Genomic DNA, 12,965 nt, shown 5'->3' with positions numbered 1-12,965 from the left:
TCTATCCAACGGTAAGAACAGTTCCCCATCACTGTAGCTTGGTCTATCCAACGGTAAGAACAGTTCCCCATCACTGTAGCTTGGTCTATCCAACGGTAAGAACAGTTCCCCATCACTGTAGCTTGGTCTATCCAACGGTAAGAACAGTTCCCCATCCCTGTATCTTGGTCTATCCAGCAGTAAGAACAGTTCCCCATCACTGTAGCTTGGTCTATCCAATGGTAAGAACAGTTCCCCATCACTGTAGCTTGGTCTATCCAACGTTAAGAACAGTCCCCCATCACTGTAGCTTGGTTTATCCAACGGTAAGAACAGTTCCCCATCACTGTAGCTTGGTCTATCCAACGGTAAGAACAGTTCCCCATCCCTGTAGCTTGGTCTATCCAACGGTAAGAACAGTTCCCCATCACTGTAGCTTGGTCTATCCAACGGTAAGAACAGTCCCCCATCACTGTAGCTTGGTCTATCCAACGGTAAGAACAGTCCCCCATCACTGTAGCTTGGTCTATCCAACGGTAAGAACAGTTCCCCATCACTGTAGCTTGGTCTATCCAACGGTAAGAACAGTTCCCCATCCCTGTAGCTTGGTCTATCCAACGGTAAGAACAGTTCCCCATCACTGTAGCTTGGTCTATCCAACGGTAAGAACAGTTCCCCATCCCTGTAGCTTGGTCTATCCAACGGTAAGAACAGTTCCCCATCACTGTAGCTTGGTCTATCCAACGGTAAGAACAGTTCCCCCATCACTGTAGCTTGGTCTATCCAACGGTAAGAACAGTCCCCCATCACTGTAGCTTGGTCTATCCAACGGTAAGAACAGCTCCCCATCACTGTAGCTTGGTCTATCCAACGGTAAGAACAGTTAGTAGAGTAGAGATAAGACAATCTTTATTTTCTCAGCCATACAGATTCATTTTCATCACATAAATGTGTCATATTACTTTTTTTGGTTTTATAATCTCATAAACTTGTTTGAGATGTGAAATGATCTGGTCATTTCCATCAGGAACCTGACTCTGGGAGCGAAGGCTGAGTTTGCGACTGGGAAGAAAGTGACGTTCCTGGATGATGCAACCAAACTGGAGCTGAGCCTACTGCTCAACGGGACCAGACGAGACAGAGTGTGAGTGTACTTTTTATGTATTTGTCAATTCATTCATAAATATAAAAATATATATATATATATATCAAACTACTTTTATTTTATAGATCGAATCCGAAGTTGAAACAATAATAGAGCTCAGCGTCTCTGTTTTGGTAAAAAGCGGAAGGATGGGTCTGGAGAAATGTAACCACTTTCAAAATTGTAACAATGTTTTAAAAGAAGATAACTGTCCTCACAGATACACAGCCAGCCAGGTGAGTGTAGTTGAATACAGGGGGAACAGTGACAGGTGAAGACAGTAGCCCTACTGCTACCACCACTTCTCTTTTACCTCAGACTCTACAAGGTGTCGAAAGCCATTCCACAGGGATGCTGGCCCATGTTGACTCCAATGCTTCCCACAGTTGTGTCAAGTTGACTGGATGTCCTTTGGGTGGTGGACCATTCTTGATACACACAGGAACCTACCCTGCTCAAAGGCACTTAAATCATTTGTCTTGCCCATTCACCGTCTGAATGGCACACGTACACAATCCATGTCTCTATTGTCTCAAGGCTTAGAAATCCTTCTTTAACCTGTCTGTCTCCTCCCCTTCATCTACACTGATTGAAGTGGATTTAACAAGTGACATCAATAAGGGATCATAGCTTTCACCTGGATTCACCTGGTCAGTCTTATGTCATGGAAAGAGAGGGTGTTCTTAATGTGTTGTGTATATCATTTATTTATAAATCCAAAAATGGATGTTGTAAGTATTCTAGCTTTATAAACTAATCTGAAATATTTATCTATGTGATAACTGTTGTTAGTAACAAACAGCCTGTTGTATTCTTCTGTTACCAGGGTGATAAAACATATCTTCCCGCGGTACCTCCGAGCCCCTAGTGACTCCGAGGCCAAGCCCATAGAACAACTGTATAAAGGTAAAGCAGCATTTAAACACAGTGTGAATTACACCGTGATATTTGGGGGGGGGGGGGTCTCTATTGAGGGCAAGCGCTTGGGAGTCCAAGAATAAAGATGGCTTCCAAGAATAAAGATGGTTTCCAAGAATAAAGATGGCTTCCAAGAATAAAGATGGCTTCCAAGAATCCAAGAATAAAGATGGCTTCCAAGAATAAAGATGGCGTCTAAGAATAAAGATTGCTTCCAAGAATAAAGATGGCTTCCAAGAATAAAGATGGCTTCCAAGAATAAAGATGGCGTCTAAGAATAAAGATGGCTTCCAAGAATAAAGATGGCGTCTAAGAATAAAGATGGCTTCCAAGAATAAAGATGGCTTCCAAGAATAAAGATGGTGTCTAAGAATAAAGATGGCTTCCAAGAATAAAGATGGCGTCTAAGAATAAAGATGGCTTCCAAGAATAAAGATGGCGTCTAAGAATAAAGATGGCTTCCAAGAATAAAGATGGCGTCTAAGAATAAAGATGGCTTCCAAGAATAAAGATGGCGTCTAAGAATAAAGATGGCTTCCAAGAATAAAGATGGCGTCTAAGAATAAAGATGGCTTCCAAGAATAAAGATGGCGTCCAAGAATAAAGATGGCGTCCAAGAATAAAGATGGCGTCTAAGAATAAAGATGGCGTCTAAGAATAAAGATGCAATTTAAACTGTAAAGATGTATTACCTTTTAATGTGGCGTGAACACAACCAGTCATGATATTTTCATCTGATTGTCAAACAAATCACTTCAAAAAGCAGGCTACCTGTGCATGAATGTCCACTACAAAATAATTCCAGCATCCAAACTGCATGTGTACTCGCGCCATTTGATGAATGGAAATACACATCTGTTACAAAACACCTGAAGTGTTCCTAATGACATTCAGCTATTGATTAGGTCTATATTGAGTAGGTCTATATTGATTAGGTCTATATTGAGTAGGTCTATATTGATTAGGTCTATATTGATTAGGTCTATATTGAGTAGGTCTATATTGATTAGGTCTATATTGATTAGGTCTATATTGATTGATTTGTCTTGCTGACAAATTTAACTTTTTGTAGCCTGAAAAGTCAGGACACCTGAAATGGAGCTGTGATGGTAAGCCTAACACGCAGTCAACCTACTAGACTAGACTACAATGTGTCTTACCATGATCTTCAAACAGGCCTACCAGTAGCCAGTGTGTAGTGGTAAACAAATAGGGGGTAAGCTGTGTGGGTGGACCATTTCAGTTTGAGTCTGTGATAAGTATACCGAGGAACTTAAAACTTTCCACCTTCTCCACTGCTGTCCCGTCGATGTGGATAGGGGGGGTGCTCCCTCTGCTGTTTCCTGAAGTCCACGATCGTCTCTTTTGTTTTGTTGACGTTGAGTGTGAGGTTATTTTCCTGACACCACACTCCGAGGGCCCTCACCTCCTCCCTGTAGGCAGTCTCATTGTTGTTGTAATCAAGCCTACCACTGTAGTGTCGTCCGCAAACTTGATGATTGAGTTTGAGGCGTGCATGGCCACGCAGTCATGGGTGAACAGGAGGGGGCTGAGCACACACCCTTGTGGGGCTCCAATGTTGAGGATCAGCGGAGTGGAGATGTTGTTTCCTACCCTCACTACCTGGGGGAGGCCCATCAGGAAGTCCAGGACCCAGTTGCACAGGGCGGGGTTCAGACCCAGGGCCCCGAGCTTAATGATGAGCTTGGAAGGTACTATGGTGTTGAATGCTGAGCTGTAGTCAATGAACAACATTCTTACATAGGTGTTCCTCTTGTCCAGATGGGATAGGGCAGTGTGCAGTGTGATGGCGATTGCATCGTCTGTGGACCTACTATTGCAGCGGTATGCAAACTGAAATGGGTCTATATGATCCTTGACTAGTCTCTCAAAGCACTTCATGATGACAGAAGTGAGTGCTATGGAGCAATAGTCATTTAGTTCAGTTACCTTAGCTTTCTTGGGAACAGGAACAATGGTGGCCCTCTTGTAGCATGTGGGAACAGCAGACTGGGATAGGGAGAGATTGGATATGTCTGTAAACACACCAGCCAGCTGGTCTGCGCATGCTCTGAGGACGCGGCTAGGGATGGTTGACGAGTTCTGTTTAACACATGTAAATCGTAAAAGTGTCTACATTTGACCCCCCCTTGAGGTACTTAAAGGGTGTAAAATGAATCTGCAGATGGCCTCCTGACATTCAGCCGACCATTTCGGTTCGTAACAGGATGTTGGGAAGAGTGGTCCGTTTGTCTTGAGGTAGGCTTGACAGGGCCGCTGTCAATTACAGAATCTTGTCAATCTTGGCATGGAATGTCATGAGTTATCCACTCGTGGGCTCAACTACACAACAACATGTTAAATCTAATGCATTGGAATAAAGGCTATTTTTTTTAAATCAAGGACGCATGGCAAACAAATGGAGAAAATGAAGAAGTCAAAAGGAAAATGGATACATAAAGGTGCTCAACTGAGGCCCGAATTCATCTCTACTGAATGGACAGCGTGCCATATAGAGATCATGGTGGAGGTCATTTTGCAGGGCTCTGGCAGTGCTCCTCCTGCTCAAAGGCGGAGGTAGCGGTCCTGCTGCTGGGTTGTTGCCCTCCTACGGCCTCCTCCACGTCTCCTGATGTACTGGCCTGTCTCCTGGTAGCGCCTCCATGCTCTGGACACTACGCTGACAGACACAGCAAACCTTCTTGCCACAGCTCGCATTGATGTGCCATCCTGGATGAGCTGCACTACCTGAGCCACTTGTGTGGGTTGTAGACTCCGTCTCATGCTACCACTAGAGTGAAAGCACCGCCAGCATTCAAAAGTGACCAAAACATCAGCCAGGAAGCATAGGAACTGAGAAGTGGTCTGTGGTCACCACCTGCAGAATCACTCCTTTATTGGGGGTGTCTTGCTAATTGCCTATAATTTCCACCTTTTGTCTATTCCATTTGCACAACAGCATGTGAAATGTATTGTCAATCAGTGTTGCTTCCTAAGTGGACAGTTTGATTTCACAGAAGTGTGATTGACTTGGAGTTACATTGTGTTGTTTAAGTGTTCCCTTTATTTTTTTGAGCAGTGTATATAATAAGACATTATAATAAGACAAATAAGACATTAAAAACAAGACAGTCTATCTTTATATCTGATCGTGATCGTGGTGTTTGTAATGTTTTTGTTTGTTGTCAATCATATTATTGTGTTATCGTGTTGTGTCACTGCGTTTGTTGTCAATCATATTATTTTGAAGCCAAAAGGTACCTTACCACATTACCAAAAAAATGCTCATTCTGCTCCTCCTCCAGAGCATTAAATATAAGATGTTATTTTATTTTATTATATTATATTTTGTTATATTTTATTATATTCTATTTCATTATATTAATTCAGAGAAGGTGTACATGAGCATCACTTTGGCGTTGGAGCGTTCCCATAACGACTCGGCGGAAGTCCAGGAGTGGTGGATCGTGAACCAGACTAGTCCGGGACAGATCAACGTTCGTAGGCCCAAGCACCTGTACGACGCTGGGCTGGAGCTCTATGTCTTCAGCGACCAGGTCAGCCCTCCTAGTCTGGGCTTCCTGGCTGGATACGGGTGAGTAGACAAAAAACATAACATAGCGTAGCATGGAATGGCATAATATAGCATAGCATCACGTCACACAAGTATTTCATTTGATCTCGTGAAACTATCGGCTCCTATAAGTCATCCAATAACCATGCAGTAGCTTGTGTCCATCCCATTACATAGCAGACAGGCCCTGTAGTGCAGGTGTACCAGTCAATTTTTATTTTATTTATTTTTTATTTCACCTTTATTTAACCAGGTTGGCCAGTTGAGAACAAGTTCTCATTTACAACTGCGACCTGGACAAGATAAAGCAAAGCAGTGCGACACAAACCACAACACAGAGTTACACATGGAATAAACAAACGTACAGTCAATAACACAATAGAAAAATCTATATACAGTGTGTGCAAATGTAGTAAGAATTGGGAGGTAAGACAATAAATAGGCCATAGTGGCGAAATAATTACAATTTAGCAATTAAACACTGGAGTGATGGATGTGCAGATGATGATATGCAAGTCGAGATACTGGGGTGCAAAAGAGCAGCATGATCGTTTTCTCATTACTCCAACACAGATACAGTTAGTCAAGTAACCATAGATGTTGAATAAGAAAACGTATAGTCTGTACTGCGCTGTGTATAATGGGCATAACTACATTAACTACGTATGTATGGATCTGCCCCTCCAGGATCATGGGTCTTTATGCCTCCGTGGTGCTCGTCATCGGTAAGTTTGTCCGTGAGTTCTTCAGCGGTGTCTCCCACACCATCATGTTCGAGGAGCTGCCCAACGTGGATCGCATCCTGAAGCTGTGCACCGACATCTTCCTGGTCCGAGAGACGGGAGAGCTGGACCTGGAGGAAGACATGTACGCTAAACTCATCTTCCTCTATCGCTCGCCTGAGACTATTATCAAATGGACCAGGGAAAAGACTCAGTGAGCCTGAGACTATTATCAAATGGACCAGGGAAAAGACTCAGTGAGCCTGAGACTATGATCAAAATGGACCAGGGAAAAGACTCAGTGAGCCTGAGACTATTATCAAATGGACCAGGGAAAAGACTCAGTGAGCCTGAGACTATGATCAAAATGGACCAGGGAAAAGACTCAGTGAGCCTGAGACTATGATCAAAATGGACCAGGGAAAAGACTCAGTGAGCCTGAGACTATTATCAAATGGACCAGGGAAAAGACTCAGTGAGCCTGAGACTATGATCAAATGGACCAGGGAAAAGACTCAGTGAGCCTGAGACTATGATCAAAATGGACCAGGGAAAAGACTCAGTGAGCCTGAGACTATGATCAAATGGACCAGGGAAAAGACTCAGTGAGCCTGAGACTATGATCAAAATGGACCAGGGAAAAGACTCAGTGAGCCTGAGACTATGATCAGATGGACCAGGGAAAAGACTCAGTGAGCCTGAGACTATTATCAAATGGACCAGGGAAAAGACTCAGTGAGCCTGAGACTATGATCAAATGGACCAGGGAAAAGACTCAGTGAGCCTGAGACTATGATCAAAATGGACCAGGGAAAAGACTCAGTGAGCCTGAGACTATTATCAAATGGACCAGGGAAAAGACTCAGTGAGCCTGAGACTATGATCAAAATGGACCAGGGAAAAGACTCAGTGAGCCTGAGACTATGATCAAATGGACCAGGGAAAGACTCAGTGAGCCTGAGACTATGATCAAAATGGACCAGGGAAAAGACTCAGTGAGCCTGAGACTATGATCAAATGGACCAGGGAAAAGACTCAGTGAGCCTGAGACTATGATCAAAATGGACCAGGGAAAAGACTCAGTGAGCCTGAGACTATGATCAGATGGACCAGGGAAAAGACTCAGTGAGCCTGAGACTATTATCAAATGGACCAGGGAAAAGACTCAGTGAGCCTGAGACTATGATCAAATGGACCAGGGAAAAGACTGTGAGCCTGAGACTATGATCAAAATGGACCAGGGAAAAGACTCAGTGAGCCTGAGACTATGATCAAATGGACCAGGGAAAAGACTCAGTGAGCCTGAGACTATTATCAGATGGACCAGGGAAAAGACTCAGTGAGCTTGGCTGTAAAAGGGTAGTTATCCACTTTAACAGTGTTTCTCAACCTCTGACTAGTCGGTGAATACTTGGACCAGTCTCTGGGACGTTGATGTTACCGACTGACTTGAGAACTCTTCTTAAGTGTCATTGATTTTTTTATGTAAGGAAGGAAGGAAGGACCAAAGCTTGCCGGTTCCTGTTGAGAAACACCGACCTTAGAACACAATTGCTTAAATAACGTGACCGAGGCGTCAGGAAACAATGAAAGTTGGGACAAAGAACGGGGTCTTCACTGAGAGGAGATGTGGTATGCGATTCAAGTACTGGCGTGACTATTCTACTTTAGACCAATGATGTGTCAAATACTACAAGTATCGTTCCTCGTTGTCTTTTCTTGACAGCAGTGTGGATTAAAAAGGGCTTCCCACCAATGGATGATGACCATGACGAGGAACTTACACAGGATTGGTCTGTTTAGATTGCCAACCTTTTCCTGATTGGAGCTCCTGGTTCATGGGATTGTGCAATATTATAGAGCTCTTCTTCATGTCCTCCGAGACGACCATTTTGAAGGATGTTGTCATTGCTACATACGAGACGACCATTTTGACTATGATCGCAGGCGACTACGCCATCTTGTTCATGTCTAAAACAGAGAGCTACTTCTAAAGACGCTAACGACAATCTATACTTGCATTATTTTTTGTTTGTTTGTATGAGAAACTAAACTTGTGTTAATGATTTCTCAGGAAAAGACAGGAGTTGTTGTTTCACCAAAAAAGGGTTAACTTTTACTCAATGTAATGTTTAGAGTATAGAAACTTTAATATGTTGTTTTGGTAGCTAATAGACGGTTGAATTGATTTACCTACTTAAAGGTCATAAAAAGATGAGAAGATATAAAAACAAAAACTGTGATAGAATCAAGATTGATGTTGGTCTATTTCCTGTTGGTCTATTTCCTGTTGGTCTATTTCCTGTTGGTCTATTTCCTGTTGGTCTATTTCCTAGTTGGTCTATTTCCTGTTGGTCTATTTCCTAGTTGGTCTATTTCCTGTTGGTCTATTTCCTGTTGGTCTATTTCCTAGTTGGTCTATTTCCTGTTGGTCTATTTCCTAGTTGGTCTATTTCCTGTTGGTCTATTTCCTAGTTGGTCTATTTCCTGTTGGTCTATTTCCTGTTGGTTTATTTCCTAGTTGGTCTATTTCCTGTTGGTTTATTTCCTGTTGGTCTATTTCCTGTTGGTTTATTTCCTAGTTGGTCTATTTCCTGTTGGTTTATTTCCTGTTGGTCTATTTCCTAGTTGGTCTATTTCCTAGTTGGTCTATTTCCTGTTGGTTTATTTCCTGTTGGTCTTTTTCCTGTTGGTCTATTTCCTAGTTGGTCTATTTCCTGTTGGTCTATTTCCTAGTTGGACTATTTCCTGTTGGTTTATTTCCTGTTGGTCTATTTCCTAGTTGGTCTATTTCCTGTTGGTCTATTTCCTAGTTGGACTATTTCCTGTTTGTCTATTTCCTAGTTGGTCTATTTCCTGTTGGTCTATTTCCTAGTTGGTCTATTTCCTAGTTGGTCTATTTCCTGTTGGTCTATTTCCTAGTTGGTCTATTTCCTGTTGGTCTATTTCCTGTTGGTCTATTTCCTGTTGGTCTATTTCCTAGTTGGTCTATTTCCTGTTGGTCTATTTCCTGCATATTAGCCAAGGGGGGAACCACTCCAGACGGTCTGTAAATAATTGAGAAGAAGAACCTGTCTTTATCCAAATTGGAACCCGATTCCAGTATGTTTTTATCAAGGCCCATATAAGGATCTGGTCAAAAGTAGTTCATTACATATTAACGCATCTTTTGACCAATGGGTACAATAATATGTTAATTGTGTAGATGCTCCTCTAAGAAAACCAATGGTCCAAACCTCATGGTATTTTTACCCTTGTAGGATGGCCAGAATTAGGGTGACTAAATCAATGGAGGCCAGAGAGAAAAAGTGGTCAAAAATCAGGAAAATTACACTGCATGGTGTCAGCGAGGCTAGATTCTGTGAAAGGATGAAGTTTAACTGACAGGCTCACTGTTGAACTCCTCATCTTTCTTCTAGACTCCACCGGACATAAAACAACATAAAAGTAAGAAAGATATCGATTTTGACATGTACTATTTTCATATTTTAGCATATGCTTTTCATATTAATGCGAACTTCCTGTGAAAGGTCAACAGAGTACAGAGCGTACCGCTCATGTCATGGTCATTTAGCTTTTTTTTTTTGCGTCCCGCGGAAACAACTTTGAAGTCGACCATCACAACATTGTAAAATCCCCCAAAGTTGCTGCGCGAAAGCTGCACCACTGTCAACAGAGCTTGTTGCTTATTATCGGATGTATTATAGGTTGCAAAATCCAACTTGTTGGATTTACTGTTAATGAAATGTTAGAGAAAGAACTCCACTGAACGATTCTTTGTAAAAATGTACTTCATAACATAAGGAAGTGAAATTTCATACCCCAAAGCGCGTTTTCACCCACTCAGGGCAGAGTTGCTGCAATTGGGCCGGGACGAAGCCCTCAGATCTTCTCCTAATTGAGTCCTGGCACCTCTTATAGAAAATTGTCTTCAAAGTATTGCAGAGTACCGGCACCTATATATATAAAGAGTTACCGGCACCTAAAAATGAGTACTGACATGTATTGCAATCCATTTCAAGCGCTGAATACAGGCTCTGTTCAGGATACAGCTGCTATTAGATCATGTTATTATACTGTTCTCTCTGGCTCCAAGGACACATTTAGAGAGGAGATGGGCTTCTCCTCAGACACACAGTTTATCTGCTACAGTTTGACCCAAGCCCAGGGCAGTGGGGTGTATTTTGAATCAAGAGTATATACCGTATCATGAAGCTACTCGATTGTCTGGAGCGTTCTCATGGACACTGTTGCTGGACTCATCCATTGTTCAACTTCGTCCACCGATTTGTAGAACTCTGACCTCGTGTACAGAATGACTTCCGTATGACTTCAATAGGAAGTATTACTTGAGTTTCATCAACATTCTTTGGCCTTTCTAGGGAGTTTTTCCTAGCCACCGTGCTTCTACACCTGCATTGCTTGCTGTTTGGGGTTTTAGGCTGGGTTTCTGTACAGCACTTCGAGATATTAGCTGATGTACGAAGGGCTATATAAAATAAACTTGATTGATTGATTGATTCTAAGATAAGAAATGGAGAAAATAGCCATTCATACGAAACACAAACACGCATTGGTTTTGTTTGGACCTTTGGTTTTCCGAGCTATGCATCAGAGGACATTGTAGCATGAAAGAAAACGTCCAGTATTGTCATGAGTAATTTTCCATTACATTACATAACAGTTTTAGGGAGGGAGGGTAGGGAGGTGAGGTGGGATTACATGTAAACTGTCATTTTGTCTCTATGTCTTAAAGGAGCTTTAATAGAAGTAGTTGTATGTTTAAAAGTATAAAACATGGTATAGTTATGGTCCATTTTTAAAGGGTAGGTTCTAATGGTCCAGTTGTATGTTTAACCCTTGTATGATGTTTGGGTTTGTGGGACCCATTTTCAATGTTTACAAAAAAGAAAAATGATACAATTAATCATCTTTTCAACCTGTGACTCATTGGCTTTGGCTCATTTTCTGTGAAGAACATGTCAAATAACCTCATTTTCATTGAGTGAACACTGTGCACCCCCTCTACACGTTTATATTACATATGTGGTGTTCTGGTCCACTGGAGGGTAATAAAAGTGTGGAAAAGTGTGTGTGTAGGTGAAAAGAAGTAAAAAATTAAACAAAAAGGTTTGCTGTGTGCCTTCACTCTGTCTTCCTCCTCCCTGGGCCTGCTGTTTCAACATAGCACCAACAACCTGTCCGGCTCCCTGCCTGTCTGCCTGTCTCCCTGCCTGTCTGCCTGTCTCCCGCTTTTCTCGCACTCTTTAACCTTTGTAGTGTGTGAAACTACACAATGTCTTACGGTAACCTGCACAATGTTATTAAAATATATTATTTCAATACATTGTAAAAAAGAAAATCTGTATTTTCCCTACACTCTACCCCAGCAGGTGCAAATTGGGGGAGGGACATAACAAATAAATAGCTTTGCATGTGTGGCTCCTTACCCCGATCAATCAGTATGGCAAAAATAATCTCTGCTCAGAGGGAATTAGAAATGATTTTTGCAGAGAGAGAAGCGGGTGTGGAAGGAACGTCTTCCACTATGGAAGATGAAAAATTTTCTGAATATGAGGATCATGTCTCTGTCAATTCGGAGTCTGACAGTGAGTTGGAAGAAGAGGATGAGATTGACCCTCAGCCAGCCCAAGACCAGCCCATCAGCAACCAGCCCAAGGACCAGCCCGTCAGCAACCAGCCCAAGGACCAGCCCATCAGCAACCAGCCCAAGGACCAGCCCGTCAGGACCAGCCCGTCAGCAACCAGCCCCAGGACCAGCCCGTCAGCAACCAGCCCCAGGACCAGCCCGTCAGCAACCAGCCCCAGGACCAGCCCGTCAGCAACCAGCCCAAGGACCAGCCCTTCAGCAACCAGCCCCAGGACCAGCCCGTCAGCAACCAGCCCCAGGACCAGCCCATCAGCAACCAGCCCAAGGACCAGCCCATCAGCAACCAGCCCAAGGACCAGCCCGTCAGCAACCAGCCCCAGAACCAGCCCTTCAGCAACCAGCCCCAGGACCAGCCCTTCAGCAACCAGCCCCAGAACCAGCCCATCAGCAGCCTGTCACGGCCGTCGTAGGGAGGAGACCAAGGCGCAGCGTGATATGCGTACATTCTCTTTATTATAGGAATGAACACTGAACAAAACGAACAAAAACAACAAAACGAACCGTGAAGCTATACACAGAGTGCTGAACAGGCAACTACACATAGACAAGAACCCACAAAACCAAAAGGGAAAATGGCTACCTAAATATGATCCCCAATCAGAGACAACGATAAACAGCTGCCTCTGATTGGGAACCAATTCAGGCCACCATAGACCTAGACATACAAAAAACCCTAGACAATACAAAAACAAGCATACCCACCCTCGTCACACCCTGACCTAACCAAAATAATGAAGAAAACATAGATAACTAAGGTCAGGGCGTGACACAGCCAGCCCCAGGACCAGCCCGTCAGCAGCCAGCCCCAGGACCAGCCCGTCAGCAGCCAGCCCCAGGACCAGCCCGCCAGCCCGTCAACAGCCTGCAGGAGGAGAAATATGGATGTAAAAATATGGTGAAATTGCATGGTCTTCTTGCCCAAGGAATGAGCCTCCTCGCATGGCTGCCAATGTGATG

At 43.3% G+C, this 12,965-nt stretch overlaps 1 protein-coding gene across 1 annotated transcript in view; it reads left to right on the top strand.

Moving 5' to 3' along the window:
* The window catches only part of LOC120039812 (piezo-type mechanosensitive ion channel component 2-like), a 175,871-nt gene extending 164,871 nt beyond the window's left edge, over positions 1–11,000 (top strand). Inside the window, 4 exon segments of the mRNA XM_038985183.1 lie at positions 1,007–1,129; positions 1,950–2,029; positions 5,432–5,636; positions 6,303–11,000. Of these exon segments, the coding sequence (XP_038841111.1) occupies positions 1,007–1,129; positions 1,950–2,029; positions 5,432–5,636; positions 6,303–6,555 (661 nt within the window). The 3' untranslated portion in view covers positions 6,556–11,000.
* The last annotated feature ends 1,965 nt before the right edge of the window (positions 11,001–12,965 follow it).

The sequence above is a fragment of the Salvelinus namaycush genome, unplaced genomic scaffold (genome assembly GCF_016432855.1).
Source record: "Salvelinus namaycush isolate Seneca unplaced genomic scaffold, SaNama_1.0 Scaffold301, whole genome shotgun sequence".
NCBI lineage: Eukaryota > Metazoa > Chordata > Actinopteri > Salmoniformes > Salmonidae > Salvelinus > Salvelinus namaycush.
The sequence above is the reverse complement of the archived record's forward strand: the minus strand, read 5'-3'. Positions and strand labels throughout refer to the sequence as shown.